Source organism: Choloepus didactylus, chromosome 4, assembly GCF_015220235.1.
Source record: "Choloepus didactylus isolate mChoDid1 chromosome 4, mChoDid1.pri, whole genome shotgun sequence".
In the NCBI taxonomy this organism is placed as follows: Eukaryota; Metazoa; Chordata; class Mammalia; order Pilosa; family Megalonychidae; genus Choloepus; species Choloepus didactylus.
In genome coordinates, this window is record NC_051310.1 from 44159990 (window position 1) to 44181916 (window position 21927).

The 21927-nt window shown below is 34.4% G+C and overlaps 1 protein-coding gene and 1 pseudogene across 7 annotated transcripts in view; one reads left to right on the plus strand and one right to left on the minus strand.

Moving 5' to 3' along the window:
- GPHN (gephyrin) overlaps positions 1–21927 on the minus strand; it is a 784704-nt gene that overhangs the window by 93576 nt on the left and 669201 nt on the right. For all 7 annotated transcript variants that reach the window (XM_037832495.1, XM_037832502.1, XM_037832496.1 and 4 more), the window contains one exon: positions 6159–6251. In XM_037832495.1, the coding sequence (XP_037688423.1) occupies positions 6159–6251 (93 nt within the window). The remainder of the gene's footprint in view (positions 1–6158; positions 6252–21927) is intronic.
- LOC119531344 lies at positions 12292–12811 on the plus strand (annotated as a pseudogene).

Sequence of the window (21927 nt, forward strand, 5' to 3'; positions counted from 1 at the left end):
GTCAAAGGAACAAACACACACCTCAATCAAGATACAGTTGAGATATTGTTTCACTTTAATGAAATAATCTATTAAAGATTTTCAAAGAGATATGCTAAATCAAATAAAAAACCAAATCAATGAGTTCAGGGAAGATATAACAAAAGAGACGAAGACTATAAAGAAAACACTGGGTGAACATAAGGTAGAAATCTAAAGTTTCAAAAAACAACTGGCAGAAGCTATGGAAATGAAAGGCACAACACAAGAGATGAAAAACACAATGGAGACATACAACAGCAGATCTCAAGAGGCAGAAGAAAACACTCTGGAACTGGAGAACAAGACACCTGAAATCCTACACACAAAAGAACAGATAGGGAAAAGAATGTAAAAGTATGAGCAATGTCTCAGGAAAGTGAATGACAACATGAAATGCACCAATATATGTGTCATGGGTGTCCTAGAAGGAGAAGAGAAGGGAAAAGGGGCAGAAGCAATAATAGAGGAAATAATCAAGGAAAATTTCCCATCTCTTATGAAAGTCATAAAATTACAGATCGAAGAAGTGCAGTATACCCCAAACAGAAAAGATGTGAATAGGCCTATGCCAAGACACTTAATAATCAGATTATCAAACATCAAAGACAAAGAGAGAATCCTGAAAGCAGCAAGAGAAAAGTGATCCATCACATACACAGGAAGCTTGATAAGACTACGTGCGGATTTCTCAATAGAAACCATGGAGGCAAGAAGGAAGTGGGGTGGTATATTTAAGATACTGAAAGAGAAAAACCGCCAACCAAGAATCCTATAACTGGCAAAACTGTCCTCCAAATATGAGGAAGAGTTTAAAATATTCTCTGACAAACAGACAATGGGAGAATTTGTGAACAAGATACCTGTGCTACAGTAAATACTAAAGGGAGCACTAAAGACAAATAGGAAAAGACAGGAGTGAGAGGTTTGGAACACAATTTTGGGTGATGGTTGCACAGCAGTGTAAGTACACTGAACAAAGATGACTATGAGTATGGTTGAAAGAGGAAGGTTAGGAGCATGTGGGACACCAGAAGGAAAGAGGAAAGATAAAGATTGGGACTGTATAACTCAGTGAAACCTAGAGTGCTCAATAATTGTGATAAAATGTACAAATGTTTTTACATGAGGGAGAACAAATGAATGTCAACCTTGCAAGGTCTTAAAAATAGGGTGGTATTCTGTTTATTAACAGAAACTTTGTATTATGCTTCCTTTGATGTAACAGGCAATATACCAAAGCTAAATGCCTATAAGAGGGGGTAATAAGGGAGGGGTATGGGACTCCTGGCATTGGTGATGTTGTCTGACTCTTTTATTCTACTTTAGTTTAATTCTCTCTTTCCTTCCATTGCTTTTTAGCTGTCATGTTTTTTTTTTCTTTCTTTTTCTTTCTTTCTTTTTTTTTTGTCTCTCTACTTTCTTTGACTCTTCCTCCTTCTTTGTGGAAGAAATGGAGATGTCCTTCTATAGATAACAGTAATGGTGGTCTATACATAAATATGTAACTATACAGGGAACCACTGACTGTTTACTTAGGACGGAAAGTATGGTAGGTAAAAAAAAAAAAACGTGCTGTTGAAGAAACCTTGAGGGCACTACATTGAGTGAAATAAGTCAGACCCATAAGGACAAATAATGCATGGTTTCACTGATATGAACTAATTATAATATGTAAACACATAGACGTGAAATATAAGTTAACAGGATATAGAATGAGGCTAAAGATTAGGGAGTGATTGTTTATTATGAGCAGAATGTTCAACTAGGTTCAACCTAAGTGTTTGGAAATGGAGAGAGGTGATGGTAGCACGTTATTGTAAGAATAACTGACAGTGCTGAATGGTGTGTGAATGTGGTGGAAAGGGGAAGCTTAGAGTCACATATGTCACCAGAAGGAAAGTTGGAGGTTAAAAGATGGGAATGCATAAAACAGTGAATCTTGTGGTAGACAATGTCCATGGTTAACTGTACAAATACCAGAAATCTCTTTCATGAACTAGAACAAATGTATGACGCTATAACTAGAAGCTAATAATAGAGGGGTATATAGGGAAAAAACATACCTATTGCAAACTAAATACTACAGTTAACAGTATCTTAACATTCTTTCATCAACAGTCACAAATGTACTATACTAATACTATGAGTCAATAATGGAGGGGGGTGGTTAGCGGTAGGAGAGGAACTGAGTTTTCTTTTTTGTCTTTATTTTTTTTGCCCTAAAAATTGGAAAAAAAATTAACTGTGGTGATGGATGCACAGCTGTATGATGCTAGCGGGGGCAACTGATTGTGTACTTTGGAATTTTGGATAATTGTATGGTACGTGAATAATCTCAATAAAATTAAAAAAAAAAGGCTACAGATGGTGTCTACTGAATTTTAGTATTTACTTTAACCCATTGGAAGGAAGTGCAACAAAATGGTAATAGTGTCCAAAACAGTGAAATAATGGGTAATTTAAAATGTTCTTGATATTCTGTATTTTTCCATAAGCATGTATTTTATTCAAGATGTAAAAAAAGAAAAAAAAAAGCTTTAAAAATTCACTTTAACCAAATGGTTAAGGATTTCTTACTATATCCTTCAAGAATTGTATGTTACACATGGTTCTCAAAATAATTCCTAGCGTGTTCAAAATATTCTCTTTTCTAAATGTTCCCAAAATAAGTTCTGATGAGATAAGTCTTGCAAACTGAACCTTTGCATGAAAGTTGAACTTGGGATTCTGAGATATTTTTGCCTTTATTAACACTTAAATAGAGACTGCAAGACAATGGGCTCCAACATCACCACAGGAGGGTGTAAATGCATCAAGATCAGCTTATTCAGTAAAGGGAGAAATATATCTTCAGAAACATGAAGAATAAACATATTGTATGGGTTCTAATTGGTAAAATGCTACTTTAATCTTCTTTTCTCTGCTTTTATTTCTCAAATTCACTTCCTCCTGAATGCAGTTTTAGGTTTATTAGGTTACGGGTCCTTTTATTAGTATATCATCACCATTTGACTCCTGATTTCTTTACATTATTATTATTTTTTTTTTCTTTAAAGCCGTTCCTATGTATTTCTTATTTCCTTAGTCACTTTATTACTGTCTTGATTTTTCAACCCACATACCTTAAAGCAAGTGATCCTTCAACTGGTTTGGAGTTTTATCCCACATGTTTCTGAAGGATATGGCTAATGCTTAGTAATCCAGAGCAAGTTAGCAACCTCTTTACACCTAGAGTGTTAGCAATGCTCACAGGTGCCACTGGTTATTACTGGAAGGCCTAAGGCAAAGGCAGAGGAGAAGAAAAAAAGGGAGAATAAAGGGAATGGGAGAAAGGAATAGAAGTAAAGGAAGAAAGGGATGGAGAGAAGGAGGTACACAAAGTAGAGAGTGGTAGAGAGCCACAATTGCCTCAAGGATATTCTTTAATAAAACACTGCCTGGTGAGGGTAGCACAACATTTTGAACGCAATTAAGAGCACTGTATCTGAATGTTGTTAAATGGGGAAAACGTTAGATTCTATATATGGTGTTAGAATAAAATTTTTAAAAAAGATTCATGAAAGTATATGACACAAATGAACTCTAAGTTAAACCATGGGCTATAGTTAATAGTACAATTATAAAAATGTGCTTTCAACAGTTGTAACAAATTACTACACCAATGCAAGGTGTTAATAATAGGGTGGTATATGGGAATCCTGTATTTGATGCATGATTCTTCTGTAAACCCACAACTTCTTCAATAAAACAACAACAAAAACACTGCCTGCGGTGGTATTACAATACTGACGAGATAAACGAATGCATTTGCTTGCAAAGAAATGAAAATCACCTTAATTACTTACTTGATATGGCAAAAAAGACTTTTAGGATTCATAGCATTTGTCTTTATGAATTACAGATAAAGGTTACAAGACCAAATGTTACTTTTAGTCTATGCCTCTTTGTCCACTGATGGCTTCTGCTGCCTCAGTGACACAAACAGATATGTAGACACATGCTTTGGGATCTGACCATATCCACAAATGTTATCTGTTATATGTTTTATCTCTATGTTATATCTTAGAGAACTAGTGATACTTAATAAGAAAGAAATAATGAGGATCAAGGCATGGTAGACAATCTCTTGAATTTTTTATACTGTGAGATGTCATTTTAGACATTTTGTGTGAAATAACTAAAAAAAATCACTACTCTAACACAAAAGAATAAATAAGTACTGAACAGTAATTATATGTAAAAATTTCTTTGATATATTCCACAGTCGCAGAAAGCCTCTTTCACGGCTTACATAGGCTAACTGTTCTTTTTGGCAACAAGAAAAGCTCCAAGCGATAGTTTCCTTTTATTGAACTGCCGTTACCGCATGCAAAATCACAGAACAACCTTCTGTTTGAGAGTTGTTCTGCCTCAAATAACTTATTTTCTCACTCTCTCCTAGTTCATATTACCAAGAATGTAAAAAATAGACTTTCTAGTCCCTTCAATATTTCATCTGCAGTAATTAGCTGTTCTAGTCTGCAAGTAAGAATTTTCTTTCATTTTATAGCAACCCTATGTGGCTATGGATTATAAGATCAAAGCAGGATTTACTTTTTAAAAAGGGAATAAGAAACAAGAAGAACCAATGAGGTTATTTAAAAAATAAAATAAATTTCTTTCTGGACAGTATTCATTATAATAAACACTGTAGAAGGAATAAACTTGGAAGAAAAAAACATAGGAGCCACTGGGGATTTGTTATTTATGTTTTGGCTTTGACAATTTCAGAAGTACTCTAATCTGGTGGAATCAAGTTATTTGCTACATGAGGCTCATTCAAGATAGTCTTCCTGAGAAAGAATACACTAATGAGAATTAAAATATAAGGTCAATTTCCCTACCAATTTATTTACACAGAATATGAGAGTAACAATTCAGAAAAATGTTATCTTTTTTTCAGAGGTCAAAGTAAATGTGTTTATATTAATAATAATAATAATGATAATAATTACTACTATTAAACATTTAAAAAGACAATTAATTATGAGTGTCCTTTTTTTGTGTGCCAGGTACTTCACTAAGGCCTTCTGTGGCATCATTTAATCCTTACAACAACTTGTTGGGTAAGTACTGCAAAAATTATCATTATTTTATAGATGAGGAAACTGAGGCTCAAAAAGTTTAAGTGATTTGCTCAAAATTACAAAGATTGAACTGGCACTAGAACCCAGATCACTCTGACTTTGTTCAAAGTCTTGCTTCTAACATAAAAAAGATACTGCTAAGAGATGGTGACTGAAGGAAGAGATTAATGAATATATCTAATTGCAAAAAGTGGGGGATTATTTTAATGGCTAGATACAATAATTTAAAAGAAACAGTAAAAAAATTCTGTAACTGACCATTAAAAAGGAATTGTCCTTCTTTAACAGCTCTGCTAAATTGGGAAATGCTTTGGATATTTCTGCAACTATATGGGCCTTGAGTTAATAACTAATAACAGTTTCTAAGCAATTCAGTTGCATTTTCACCTTGGGTTCTCAGATTGGACTTTAGGCAGGCAAAGCCTATTTAGTATGTGCTTTAAAGCTTTATACAATCTCAGCCACCTCTGAGAGCTTCAATTGCCAGTACAACCTGGGGCTCCAGAGCTTTGAAGGCTGGCCTCCTCCAGGGAATTAGAGGTTTTCCTCATATTTTCTTTTCATGAAGCCCTTTATTGATGTATGAGTTTAAAGAAGGAAAACAGACCAACCCACTTTATCCTTGTGTTGGGAATCTGTTCTGATCATCTTTGACCATATAGATATTACTAACTAGAAAACATGAAAACTTCCAGGCTAGATGGTCTGCTTCCTGGCATGTTGAGGGGCTGAGGGACTAACTTACAGTAGAGTGCTTTTATTCAATTCCTACATATATATTTGTAAGCAAGAATTTTCATGTCAGCATAGTACTTTCACTGAAAAGTTTTAATCAAGATCTTGCCAGAAAATATACAGGTGTAGATTAATGTGTTTATCTGTGAATGAAGCTCTTCTGATAACCATGGGGGAAACTGATGCCACAGATGCTAAATGCCTGGAATGACCCAAAGTCTGAAAAAAAAAATACAGAGTGAGTTGGATGATACTCAAGAAAACCAAAATATTTACCTCGGACAGCATAGCCATCTTTCACTGATGCTGGGAAGGGGGGTAGGTTGTCTTTTGCATACACATCTTGAGCAAGGACTCGCCCCATTCCATCTGAAAGAACAGAAAAAAAAGATAAAAGAAAAATGTGGACTTTGAGAACAATGGGGTAAGAAGGCAGCCATAAATAAGATGGGCATGTGTGCATGTCTGACACACTTGTAAATGGGCTTAGTCAGACCTTCTGACTCCTGTCCCAAGGAATATGAGACAGAAGGAAGTGATGCATCCTGGTGTTTGTAATAAAAGATTAGATTCAGTCAACTTATAGAACTGCTTTCAGAGATTATCTGAATATGCCTAGCTATAACGTCATCAAAGATATGCTCAAGTTGATGTGTCATTAATCCTTTAACCCAAATATGATTTCCTTTAAAAGGAAAGCCAATTCTTAAACATTTTCATACCTGTTGACCCTGTAAATTCACTTCTAGAAATCTATCCTAAGACAATGGATAAATATTAATGCACGTTTTTATTTCAGAGTTGCTTATATTAGTGAAAAATGGAAAGAAACCAAAAGATAAATAATATCGGAATTTAAATAAACAACGGTCTATCCTTTTGATAAAACACTATGCAGGCTAAGGTAATGTTAACAAAGAATATTCGTTGACACAGGAAAAGTCTTATGACATGCTTAAAAACATAAAATTGTATACACAATATATAATTTAACTATATTAACATATATGCATGTATATCTATAAAAAAGACAGGAAGGATATACATGAAAATATAAAGCATTTGTTATCTCTATAAATCAGGATTATATGTGATTTTATTCCCTTGGCTACACTTTTCTGAAAATTTTCAAGGTTTCTAAAAAGAACGTGTTATTTTTATAATCAGAAACCATTTTTTTCTTAAAAAGAAAAAATGTAAAGAAAAAGAAGGAGCTTCTCAATCATTCTATTTGAATCTTAGCCTTTGATTTTGGAAGTGACTATTCAAACCACTCTGAGTGGTAATTTTTGGCTAGAGCTCAGGAAATTGAACCAGTGTTAGTGAGAATAATAGTTTGAAGAGTCATGACCAATTCCTAAATCCCCTGTAAGAACCTGCCTTTATTATTATTTTAAAAGAAGTAAAAGAGAAGAAAATAGGAGGCAGAGAAGGAAGATGAGGAGTGGAAAAGAAATCATGCCTCTCTCCTATTCTGGAGTTATCCTGGAGCTTTGGATCATATTTTGTAAGGCAAGGGAGGTGGTGGGACAAGAGGGTCTGATGTGTGGTTTTGGTTCACACATACAACATTAACTCCCAAATGGACCTAGAGCTATACGATAGTCTCTGGTACCGAGCCCCACTGCATTTGCCAAGGATCACAATAAACATCCTGTGTTGTTGGCTCTTTATCTGGAACTAATATGGCCTGTGGTGGTGAAAATGGAAGCTCGACACCAGTTCAGATCATAACTTTCTAAGAGAATGACTTGGCTGCAATTTTGAATAGCTCAGTAATAATGGTTAATAATAAAAAATAGCACAAAGTCTGAGTTTTGCTGGCAGCTGGCCCAGTTAATCTAACAAATGTTTATACAGAATTTTATAAATTACTAAGTGATATCATATATAGATAATCTCATTTAACCTTCACAAAGTGTAGTAAGTCATCATTACCCTCATTTTACGGATGAAGAAAGGGAGGTTTATAAAGGGCAAGTCACTTACCCAAGTCATGTACTTCATAGGTGGCTAAAGCTGGATTGGAATCTAGCTTTTAGATTTTCCAATCCTTAGTACAATGGCAACAGCTATTAGCATTCATGTTCCCTCTACCTACTGCTCTTCTGTTTCTCTGACATTTTAAAAAGCTACAAGTAATGCTCAACAAATCAAAACCACAATGAGATAACATTTTTCATCCACTAGAATGGTTATTATTTAAAAAAAAAAGGAAAATAAGTATTGGAGAGAAAATAAGTATTAGAGAAATAGAAACACCCATTAATTGTTCATGGGAATGTAAAATGGTACAGCCACTGTACAAAACAGTTCGGTGGTTTCTCAGAAAGTTAAGTATAGAATTACTATATGACCCAGCAATCTCACTTCTAGGTATATATTCAAAATGACTGAAAGCAGGAACTTGAACAGATATTTACATACGATGTCCATAAGGGCATTATTCACAGAAGCCAAAAGATGGAAGCAACCCAAGTGTTCATCTACCAATGAATGGATAAATAAAATATGGTATATACATACAATGGAATAACATTATTCAGCCTTAAAAAGGAATGAAGTTCTGATACATGCTATAACATGGATGAACTTTGAAGACACCATGTTGAGTGAAATAAGCCAGACACAAAAAGACAGATATTGTATGATCTCACTTATATGAAATAATTAGAATACGCAAATTCATAGTGTCAGAAACTAGAATACAGGTTACCAGGGGCTAGGGTGGGGATAGGGAAGGGAGAGTTAATGCTTAATTGGTATGGAGTTTCTGTTTGGGGTCATGGCAAAGTTTTGGCAATGGATGATAGGAATGGTAGCACAGCATTGAAAATGTAATGAACACCACTCAATTTTATATTTAAAAGAAGTTAAAATGGGAAGTTTTAGGTTTTTTATGTTACCAGAATACAAAATTAAAAAAAAACTGTAGAATTGTACAAAACAAATAGTGAACCCTAATGTAAATATGGACTACAGTTAATACTATAATTATATTTATATTGTTTCATATTGTAGCAAAAGTACCACACTAATGATAAGTGTTAATAGTAGGTAAAACTGCAAGAGTGAGGGGATTATATGGGAACTCTATTTCTGCATGATTTCTCTATAAACCTACAACTTCTCTAAAACAAACAAAAAAAAAATTAAAAAGCTACAGGTAACTGTTGGCCATAAGTATTAACAGCTATTTTTTATTCCCTAAACCCCTGCCAGTAGCTCAGGGGAAGCAGTGCATGTTCAGCATGGTTCTCCTCAGTCCCACTGTCCAGGAAGAAAGAGGTGCTGCTTAGTATGGTAAGTTTGAAAGACTGTTGATACTGACATGCAGATCTCATAGTGGCTTAAAATGTAAATGACTGAGTTAACATAACAATTTGAGAGGACAGGATTATTGATTATCTTCTGTTTTTGCAACATTTGGAAGTATGTCACTTAGTATGTCTAAGTGACTAAGGTCTTACTGACAGCCAGTTTAGAGAAAGGCATATCAGTTGATTTGATTTCTCTCCTTAATGCCCCAGTTACTCATATATCTTGTGTATTTCCATTCTGGAGGGCACATATGGTATAGAATCTGTTCAATCAAAATTTGATGACATTTGATTCAGGAAGCTAAAGTAAAAACTTTGTTCTGGCAGTTTGCAATAATAATTAACCTCCTCATCCCAAGATACACATAAGCACTAAAAAATAGTTGCCAAATTTCTGAGAAGGCTCAAATAATAACTGGTTTGTGAAAATGTATATATGACAAGAAATAACCAAATTATTTAAATGTTACAACACACCCAAATTGTTTGAGGCTGCAAAATAAAAAACATATACTATTATATAGAACAAGGCTAAAGAATGGGGAGTAGTTGCTTATCATGAGCAGAATGTTTAACTAGGTTGAACTTAAGTGTTTCGAAATAGACAGAAGTGACAGTAGCATGTTATTGTGAGAATAACAAACAGTGCTGAATGGTGTGTGAATGTGGTGGAAAGGGCAAGCTTAGGGTCATTATGTCACCAGAAAAAAAGCTGGAGGTTAAAAGATGGGAATGCATAAAACAGTGAATCTTGTGGTGGACAATGTCCATGATTAACTGTACAAATATCAGAAATCTCTTTCATGAACAAATGTACGGTAATATAACTAGAAGTTAATAATAGAGGGGTATATAGGGAAAAATATACCTATTGCAAACTATGTACTACAGTTAGTAGTATTTTAATATTCTTTCATCAACAGTAACAAATGTACTATACCACTACTATGAGTCAATAATGGTGGGGGGTGGTTAAGGGCATGGGAGGATTTGAGTTTTCTTTTTTATTTTTATTTCTTTTCTGGAGTATTGAAAACATTCTAAAAATTGAAAAAAAATTAACTGTGGTGATGAATGCACAACTATATAATGGTACCATGAACAGTTGATTTTACACTTTGGATGATTATATGGCATGTGAACAATGTCAATAAAATTGAATTAAAAAAAATCCTATTATTAGAATTCTGTGATGCTGATTTAAGACTCCTAGCACAATATGAAGAATGTTTATAATAGTTTGACCTTTTTTTTTTCTGAAACGTGTCCAGTTTCTGATACAAAGTATGATTTGTCCCATCTTAAACATGCTGGACTTTTTCTTCTCTCTGTGCCTTTGCAGATAATACTGCCTTGGATTGGAATGTCTTTCTTTCCCTCCTCTTCTCCTCCTCCTGATAAATCTCATGCCTCCTTCAAGGTTCAACTCAGATGTCACCTCTTCTGTTTTCTTTCTTTTACTGAGGCAAATTAGTTCATTCACTACTATATACTAAACACTGGGAACAAAAATACTAGTAAGCTCTGGCTGATGTTTTCAAGGAATTCACATGTACAATGCAATAGGGAAGATGGAGAAATAGTATGATGTGGCAATGACAGAGATACATGCAGGGTGATACAGAAGTCATACAGAAAATCACCTAACCATGAATTTATAAAGAAGCAAGAAAATTTTCCTACATGAGATGACACCTGAATTAAGCTTTAAAGGACAAGTAACCAAGTAGAAGGGGTGCATTTTAGACATAAAGAAGGATCAAGGTGAGTATTGCTAAGGGAAGGAGAGGAGAGAGGAGTATTACTAACAGAATACACTAACGGAATTTCAACTTAATTTTGTGAGCTATGAGAATCCAATGAAGGATATGTAAGCAGAATAATGACTTCATCAGAGCTACCCTTTTGGAACTTACTGTTGATAAGATAGAGAATGGTTTGGAGGGACTGCACTTAACTCTTCTATATTCACATTACATTTGTATCTACCTACGTTGGTATTTTCACATTGTATCATGGCTCTTTATGAAAATGTCTTGACTTCTGCATCAGCCTGTAAATTCACTGATGTCACAGCATATCTCACTGATCTTTGTATTCCAGTACCAAGCACAGTGCTTGGTACATAAAAGGCAACTAGTATCTTTTTGCAAAATTGATGTGTAACAGTTCTCGTGTGTGTGTATGAGCATGCGAGAAAGTGTGTTTTGTTTCTCGAGTGTCTGAAGAAAGAGAACTGTATTTTAATTTCCCTTGTATCTAACTCAAAGTACAAATATAGGTTATACTCAGCCTTTTATTAGCCTACACTTCCAGAGGAATCCTTACTATGATTTAAATTCAGCTCTTAAAAGGCAAGGACATAAATCCACAAAAAAACTTGTACATGAATGTTTCTAGCAGCATTATTTGCAATAGCCCCAAAGTGGAAACCATTATCTATCAACTGATGAATGGGTAAACGAAATGTGATATGTCTATATAATGGAATATTATTTGACCATAAAAAGGAATGAAAAGAGCCTGGTGCCACTGCCGCAGCCTGCTCTGTCACCTCCCAGCAATGACCGCTGCCGCTGCCTGTTTCACCCCTGCCTCGGGACCGGCTGTATAATTAGGCCACAATCTTCAATGAGTAAACATATTCCCAAGTTCTGTGGTATTCTTGGCCTCACATTCATGGAGTTTCTGAAGGGGAGTGGAGATTACTGCCAGGCACAGCACGACCTCTATGCAGACAAGTGACCCATAGAAACTCATTACCACTGCACCAAGAAACCCCCATAAGGGTAGTTAACCTGGACACATAAGTGTTGAATTGAAATCAACGAGCATTTTACAAGAGTTCTGACCTGGATGGGGAAACCTCAGTGAACTTTTTATATTGCCTCAGTATTACTGAATTGAGGAATCGCTGCTTCTTGTTAGGAGGTTTATTTCATTTCCCATTACTTCCAACTTCATACTCATAGCACTGAGAATTTCAAGTGGTGTATACGGAAGTAGACTTCGGTTTCTTTATATCATTTCTGTATTCAATTTTTAAAATTCTTTCGTAACGCTTTTGAGTGTTTTTTAACTAAATTAACATGGCTTGAATGAGCCGCCCAGCAACTGTGGAAGTCACATACAAGAACATGAGATTTCTTGTTACACACAATCCAACCAATGCAACCTTAAGCAAATTTATAGAGGAACTTAAGAAGTAGAGTTAACACAATGGTAAGAGTATGTGAAGCAACTTACGACACTGCTCTTGTGGAGAAAGAAGGCATCCATGTTCTTGACTGGCCTTTTGATGATGGTGCACCACCATCCAACCAGATTACTCATGATTGGTTAAGTCTTGTAAAAATTAATTTTCATGAAGAACCTGGTTGCTGCATTGCTGTTCATTGTGTTGCAGGTCTTGGGAGAGCTCCAGTGCTTGTTGCCCTAACACTGACTGAAGGTGGAATGAAATATGAAGATGCAGTACAGTTCATAAGATGAAAGTGGCATGGAGCGTCTAATAGCAAGCAACTTTTGTATTTGGAGATGTATCATCCTAAAATGTGGCTGCACTTCAAAGAATCCAATGGTCATAGAAACAACTGTTGCATTCAGTAAAACTGGGGTGCCTGATGCTATTGCCTTGGAAGTGGAACTCGAGAGGAAGGATCTAATTTGTCATATATATTAGCCAACATGTTGGTGAATAAGTATAATGAAGCGTCCATAGGAGTATTGAAAAGCAGTTTTATTATGCTACAAGTTTGACAGAATTGCAACCTCTATGTTTGGGTTACAATCAGCCTATTTGGACACTTAGCAAAAGATTCTTGCTGGTCCGCATTTAAAATAGGCTTATCATTTGTAACAATTGACCTTTCCTGAAATCATGCAGTATGGAGTTATAAGTCTTCTTTAAATCTCTTCCCATGCCAGACTCTTATCAATATATAAGAAATTTAGATAGATTAGGTGCTCAAATACCCAGGAACATTTCAAACACTGAACTCTAGTAGAGCCTATGTACTGACTTCCCTGTTCACTTTGTTTACATTTCCCACATTCGTACCAGTATACATCAGGTTTGCTCAGCCACTGAATTTTGTTGGCTTTTTACCAAGTCTTTATAGTGATTATTTAATGTCTATCTATAAATCTCATTTTGTGACGTCAGAGAAAACCTCCATTTTGAAAACCTACATTGTACAGAAGCACATGTCTTTAATGACTCCAGAGAAAAAAGCCTTAGTTAATTTAATGTTTCCACTTTGGGGTACAACTTAATCTGGAGGGCCTGACAAATGAATGGGAGAGGGGCTATTAAATATTTTAGTAAAATGCTGCTTTTGTCTCATGCAGAACATGTAGAATACCTTTAATTTAGTAAATATTTTTTAAAAAGTAGAGATGCTTTGTTAGGGTAGCTACAACAATTCTTAATAAAAATTTCTGAAATTCTTGTAATTTTTTTCTATATCTACTGGAAGTTGTTTACCAACCTTTATTTTTGTTCGAAGTGTGATTTTTTTCCTTCTCTTCACAACCTCTCTTGCAAAAAAAAGAAAGTAGGATTCTGCTAATGATTCAGCAGACATCTAATAGTTTATATGCCTTGTAAGCTGTGTAACTTAATATTTGGATACTTGATAGTTTGTTTTATTATGTAATTGATAAAATGGTGATGTGTATTAATGTTAGTTCAACTATATAGTTATATTGTCTGGGAATGTGTAGTTATAGTTCTGTGGGAGAAATAATTTGTCAGTGTTCACCAGCTTGTAAAAACCTAGTGTGAGAGCTTAAACATCTATATAAATAATGAAATGCAAAAAAAAAAAAAAAAAAAAAAAAAAAAAGAAAAAGAAAAAAAGAGGAAGTTCTGAAACTTGCTACAACATGGGTGAATCTTGAAAATATTGTGCTAAGTGAAAGAAGCCAGTCACACATATTATATGACTCAATTTATTTGAAATGCCCAGAATAAAAAGTAGATTAGTGGTTGCTTATGGGAGGGGGTGGAGGTTGGTGGATAGGATTGTGATAGTTAAGGAGTACAGAGTTTCTTTTTGAGGCAATGAAAATGTTTTAAAGTCAACTGTAGTAATGGTTGAACATAATTAAAAATCCTTGAATTGTATACTTTAAATGGGTGAATTGTATAATGTGTGAATTATTAACACAACAAAGGTATCATTAAAAAAGGGCAAGAGATTTTTTAATAAAAGGAGTTTCTCTTATAACATGTAACTAAATTTAGAAGAATCAAGACATCATCATATCTGTGGCACACATATACTATCTTGTCTTCATAGATCTTCAAATATCATGGAAAGAACAATACTTCATTTGGAAAGAATAAACTGCTTCATACTTAGCTAAGATTATTAATAAAAATTTAATAACATATATAACGGGACAGTTTTTTATTTTGAACTCATGCTGCCAAGAATATAGGGGTCACTATATTTAAGGTAAATCAGATCCCGATGAGATTAGTTCTTGTTCTGGAGTTGGTATCAAGTTAACTTACCAGCCAAGTTTAAGTCCCTTCAAAGAGAAAAATATGCTTTACCCTAAGTTTTGGTTTAAAAGCCTAAGGTGAGGGAAAAGTTATGTTGGAGAGAAATACATAATTGATTGGAAAATGGGAAAGGCTCCCAGTTGGCAACAGATAAAAAATAACTGAGGGAATAAATGTCAAATATCTATCTCTATTACACAAGCAACTATATCCACATCTCTCAGAAGGGTTTAGGAATAAACAATGGGCAGCTCTTCCAAGCAGTCAGTATTAGACTTCATTTAATGTTTGGCCAGATGTCCCCTTCGGCAACTTACAGAGTATGTAGTAGTGTTGCAAATTATTTCACCATATGAGACAATCTCTCTCCTGCATACATATAGAAACTTATATAGATGCTAAGTCATCCCTTCCGTTTGCCCACAGGTGAAGCCAAAGTTTTAATGTCAAATATACTTGGGACATGTAATTTTTAAAAAGGAGCCTCAATTCAAAACTTAAATGACAACCAAGCAGCAGTAACTTCTTAACTGGATATTACGACTTTTAAGTTTAGCATTTGGTAGAGAAACAACAGTGAGCAGCTGAAGCTGTGGGAGCCAACAGGCTTACTGGAAAATGTAATTTCAGGAAAACATGAGCAAAATTCCTTTTTCCCAGTTTCCTGATTCCAACAAGAGACCCATTTATAATAAGCAAAAGACAGTTTCCCCAATATGTAATTAATATGATTAATATGCTTCCTTAGGAACATTTGGTGGTGGGTGTTTGCAGCTCCTCACAGACTGCAATTAGCATTTCATTTTGCTGAAAGGCTGTGTGCCAAGAAGTTATGATCCTGCTTTCAGAGTCTGAGGAAATAATGTCCATTCTGTTCTACTTTCCCACACATGTTATATTCCAAAGGCTCTGTGAAAGAAAGAATGTCTTCAATTTTATAAAAATGAAGAGCATACAACAAATATGCATATTTCTGGATTCTCTGGAGTATCAGAAACCTTACAGGCAGGACTATGTATCTTTGGGGAACCTGGGCAATATATACAATTAAAAGGCTGATGAAAATAAAGGAGTGGAAAGGGCTGGCTGATGATTTACACTGTTTTGGTAGTATGATTACTTGTGCTACAAGATGACCAGTGGCAAAAGGAGTAGCCTTTTTATGTTGTCAGCAGAACACTCATATAAGATTCATCTTCTCACATGCTAACAGTCATTATCGAATTCCCTACCAGCTGGAGTGGTATTTTTTTATACTGGTATGACTGGCCTGAAAAATATTTTCAAAAAGAAACTTTGGCCGCACTGACTAAACATTTGAGGAAAATCAAGACAGAGAGATATTTTTAAAGCTAAGTATGATTTGGGAGCTTTGAACTCAAATGCATTATCTAAAGGGTAACAAGGAAACATTAAAATTTGTTTGGTCATGCATTTATTCTTTCCAAGATGATACTTCCTTCTTGCTGTCTAAGTTAAGATGTTAGGAGAACTGAGTGGCTTTTGGACTTAGGAGGGAAAAGCATCTTATAATTTCTTCAAGTCACTAATAAAAATGATTCCACAATTGCAAAGTTCCTTGTTGTAGCTAGTTCAAGAAGGTTTTGGAGGAAGTCAAGGGGATGCTCTGAGTTCTGTGATGCAGGACAATAATTCCTCATCTTCTGCATTTTGGCTAACCAAAATACTATCAATTGTGTGCATTAGGAATGTAAGAAGAGTGTACTAAGTAACGGAAGGTTGAAAGGGAAAGATGCCATTCAAGACTTCCTAATATAAACTATGATCTGTCAGTCTGCTATTGATTATAAATTTCTCAAAAATTTATGTTCATTGTGACAGCACTGACAAGCAATGTTTAAAAACCACCATCATACCCATCACATCTAATCTATGAGAGAGGCTCCTGAAAGAACTTTTCCAAATAACAGCTATCCATTGTGTTCACCAAAGTAGTTGAGAGAGGAATCTTGATACGTATACTTACTGTGGCCAAATGATCATTGGTAGGAAAAATATTAGCTAAGGCCAAGGACAGAGAGCCTCCTGGGAAAGGTGAAGCTTGTGCAGATTTATGTGACTACATCATTTAAAAAAATGAAATATAATATACTTCAGAAAACTTCATGGGTATTTTGACAGACACTAAAAGAAACACTTAACATGGCAGGTGCCCTCAGGCCTATCTAAGTATAACTTGTTCTCCATATTTTCAGCATAAATTTGAAAGACTAGAAAATATTTGGGTACATTATGGCTTGGTTATTAATTCAGATCTCTCTTCTGTATTATAGGTTTCACATATGTATAAAATGTGAAAGACTGAATGATTCAGGTATGAACATCACTTTCAGTGAAAACCAGTAAAATTAATATAGAGTTATTTCAGAAGTCCTGCCTATGGAAAAGTACTATAAAATCCCTAATGCTTCTGTGGAAAACAGTTTGGCAGTTCCTCAGAAAGTTGAAAACAGAATTACCATATGACCTGGCAATTCCACTCCTAGTTATATACCCCAAAGAACTAAAAGCAGGGACTCAAACACATAGATGTACACTAGTATTCACAGCAACATTTTTCACAATAGCCGAAAGGTGGAAACAAAACTCAAGTGTCCATCAACAGATGAATGGATAAACAAAATTTGATATATACATATAATGTACTATTATTCAGCTATGAAAAGGAAAGAAGTTCTCATACATTCTACAATATGGATGAACCTTTAAAATATTATGCTAAGTGATATAAGCCAGAAAGAAAATGACAAATATTGTATAAGTCCACTTAAATGAAATATCTAGAATAAGAAAATTCATAGGGATAAAAAGTAGAATAGAGGTTACCAGGGGCTAGGAGAATGAGGGAATGGGTACCGAATTTCTGTTTGGGGTGAAGAAATTGTTTTGGTAATGGATGGTGGTGATGGTTGTACAACATTGTGACTGTTATTAATGTCAATGAATTGTACACTTAAAAATGGTTAAAAATTGCAAATTTATGTAATTTTACCACCACCACAACAAAAAACCTATGTTTAGAAAATTCATAGCTTGTTCAAAGTTGTACTGTGTTGTGGACTTGTTTTTTTACATCTAAGAATACTCAATACCTGCAAATATGATGAGTAAGGGAAAGCAAGATAAATTTGTTTTGTCATAAAATAAAACAATCTTTGTTCAAGGTTACAATTTGGAATAAAAAAATTGTTGTGATTATCGGAAATAATTAAGTAATGATTTAGCAATGTAAGAAGATGTAATGGAATTGGTAATGAATTAGTTCCTAAGTAGGTAATGGGTTTGAGATATTTGTTTTATTATTGAGTGACATAACATATCTATGTTAAAATATTCATTTCTATATATTAAATATTAAGCTTTAAAAATAACTGCATAACTGTAAAAAGCATTTACCTTAATTAAAATGAAAGATGCATTTTATTTTTGGAAAATATTAGGTTTTAAAAAATGTCTAAAGTGTCCTTGAGGTCATAGATAATGCTTCAATTGAAAGCAAGTGTACATTCCTTTCTGTACTTAAGGACAGAAACTTTGTCACATCCAGGTCAAATGAGTAGGTCACTGATCAGTGGGTAGCACTTATGTCTAAGGGGTGTATTTAATGGTCAGGATTTGGTACAAACAAACAAACAATGTTCTTTCTACAGTTTGAACAATTAAAATTCTTCTTTATAGGTAGTTTCTCAATCACTGCCCTATAAATTGCCATAGGCTGTACAAGAAGAAAACATTTTCTTAATATAATTACCATAGTTTCCCTACATACCCTAGTATTCTAAATATAATTCCTACTTTTTCAACATTGGTTGGTCTTATATTAGGATCTTATTATGTTTATTAAGAAAAGAAAAACAGAAATGAAGGTTAATAAGTATATTAGTTTCCCAGGGTTGCTATAACAAAGTACTAAAAACTGGGTGGCTTTAAATAACAGAAACTCATTTCTTTCCAGTTCTGGAGCTAGAAGTCAGAAATCAAGGTGTTGGCAGGTTCATACTCAGAAGGCTTTACGGAAAATCCTCCCTTGCCTCTTAAGGGTTGCTGGCAATCCTTGACAATCGGTTTATAGCTGCATTACTCCAATTTCACATGGCCTCCTTCTCTCTGTGTGTCCATGTTTCTGCATCTCTAAACCTCCCTTTGCTTATAAGGACACCAGTCATTGGCCTTAGTGCTCACCCTAATTAAGATGAGTATGACCTCATCTTAGTTTGATTATATCTGCAATGACCCTATTTCCAAATAAGGTCACATTTACAAGTACAGGGGTTATGACTTGAACGTATCTTTGGCAAACACAATTCAACCCACTACAGTATGTTAGAAATGTTTTATAAAAAGAAAAAATAAAATATATGGTAAAACAAAGTTCCTTGGTGGTATGAAGAAAAAATATATACAAAATATACCAACTATGATATTGACTTTGAAGAAATACTGGTGGCTTATTTCCATATAGCTAAAATCAAAGTAAGGAAATTAGTAAGGCATTATAGTCTGGATTGCAACGCTATTGCTGAATCATTCAGTGTTATTTTCAAATGGTAAGACAAGATGTTAATAGCTGGGTTTGTTTTAGTAAGCTATTCAAGGAGATTGGGATTCTGCAGAACAGGAGCTAATAGAAACAAATAAAAACAAACAAACAAAAAAAGATTTTTAACCATAGTCAACAAATTGTTTTCAGAAACTTGAGTTAAAGTTTAGAAGATTATTCTAAATCTCTTCCATTCTTATACACATTCAGACACATTTCAAAGGGGGCAGTTGGTTAAAATAAAATCCTTGTTTTCTGATTTGCTTATATTTTCGTCTCATAGTTACATGAAAAGGAATTTGGGGTTTCCCTGGCTTGTAGTCCATGCTGCTTGGGGTAAACTAACAGCCTTCCCTGTAGATGCAAAATTTTTGCTTGAGAAAAAAACAGTCAAAAAGGTACCTAAAGCAGAACTGGATGCTCTAATGAGAAAGTTAATCAATTCAAATTTAAAAGGCTATTGTGAAGTTTTTATTTCTGCTAATATTCTTCCTGATACTGGGAAATCTTCTATTGTTCCTGAAGTCTGTCTCTTTTGATTTTCACTATTATGTTTCCCTATAGTTTGGAAAATCCTGGATATTTACATGACTTTCATAATTCTAGGAATTAGTTATGATTTTTAAAACTCTCAGACCCTTCTCAGATATTTTCATCATTGTAGGAATTTTGATGCTGTTCTTTCTTAGAAACTTTCTATTTTCTTCCATTTTTCTTTCCATTTTAACTGAAACATTTTCCACTGCTTACATTTTTAATCCTAAATTAATGCTGTTACTATTTCAAAATAGAAGCTGCATTTTGCATTTCAAAATAGATACTGGATAAAAAGATTACTAAATAAACTGTACTAAATAAGACATTTATATTAACAATGTGAAAACATAATGAAGTATTAAAAAAGAATGGAAAACTAAGAATCATATTTAAAGTTATACCTTAATTAAAAAGCAGATATATCCAATAAAAGTACATTTACTTAGAGGTTGTGATGATATTCATATTTGAAGAATACAGGGAGAAGAATAAAGGTAATGATGTAATAAGAGGCAGAAACAGAATGATATAATTAGATGTGCATATTTTAGAGGTGTAATGAAGTTCATGGACTAAAGAGTCTAAAGAGATTAGAATATTCACAGGGATTATGAACAAGTTTAAGGGGCCATATTCATGGAAAGATCTACTGCAAATGCCAGCACAGACCAATATCCCAGGAGATATTTGTAAGTAGATAAACAGACAGGGTCATTCTAGGTCCCTTTCTAGACAGAGATGGAAATTGGAGGCAGTAATTCAGCTTATATAGATATTATGTGTGTCCATGTCTCAATATAATTACCATAGTAAAAAATTTGGATCTACATATATTTCCTGAAATATTTGAATAACTATCTCAATTCTCTGATTTGATATTGTAAAAATCAAACAGACATAAGCAGAAAAACAGTGAAAATTGCTATGAATTAGATTTTCTGATGAGACAGGGAGAACATGCCTGGATGACCTGAATGGGAGGGATGTAAAGTTGATTACATCAAAATACATACGTGATTCAGAGATTGTTAGTATGGACCAACAAATGGAGCTGAGCCAAGGAATTCTAGATTTTACTCCTTGTAATTTACAAGTGTTTGTCCCAGGGCTATGATCTTGGAATCCCATATGGAGAAGGGAGGGAAGGGAAATAGTTACTAAATTCCAAATATAGCAATTTAGTGAAAGCAGGATGATTTACATATATCATCTCCCTTAATAGTATCTAATAATAACCCTATTGGGTAGATATTTCCATTATGAGAGTAATAAGACTCAGAAAGGTTATGCAATTTTCCCACGGTTTCTCAGCTAGTTAGGGGTAGAGCAAGGTAGAGAGTACATCTGATGACAAAGCTCCTTCCAATATACCTTACCTACTTTTTCCGTACTCTCTTACAGCCCCTGTATCATTAGGAAGAGTTAAAGAACTCTCAGAATGACCTGTGAACTACCTTGGTGAGGATTTCTTGCTCCATGGATTCAGGAGCTTCTGAATTTCTTGCAGAAGGCAGGGAATCCCTGCCTAAGATAATTAATTGCCTATCTTCAGGCAGCTAAGTAACTATTAGTCAGACAGGAACAAGGCCCTCACTGCTTCTAACTGAGTTCCAACAGTAAAGCTTAAAAGTTTCTTTGACTAGAATTGCTGAAGCTTTTTACACAAAACTAAAGAAGGTATTAAAGTCTTTGGTCAGGTAATCCTAAATAAGAAATCTTAGAGCTTCTTATCTAAAAGTAAAGATCCCATGATGACAAAATCCTTCTATTAAAAGCTCATAGTTTTTCTGTTGTTAGCTGGAAAAGACTGTGAATTTCAGGGAATGGCACCAGAATGTTTTACTCTGTTTTACAGTAGCTAACACCATACTAAGTGTGCTGTAATTTATTCATGTCATGCATTTTACAAGTAAAGAAGATGAATCTTAAATGGTTGTCTCACAAATATCATCATCCATTATTATGACCAGGTATGCCTCTCTTAAGAAACCAAAGGTTATTTATAGTCAGTGAAGCACCTCTTACTCCTTACAGGACTTGCTTGCAGAAAGGACCTGAAAATTGTAGAAATGATGACAGACCAGAGACAATAGAAAATTCATTTGTAGCCAAAAC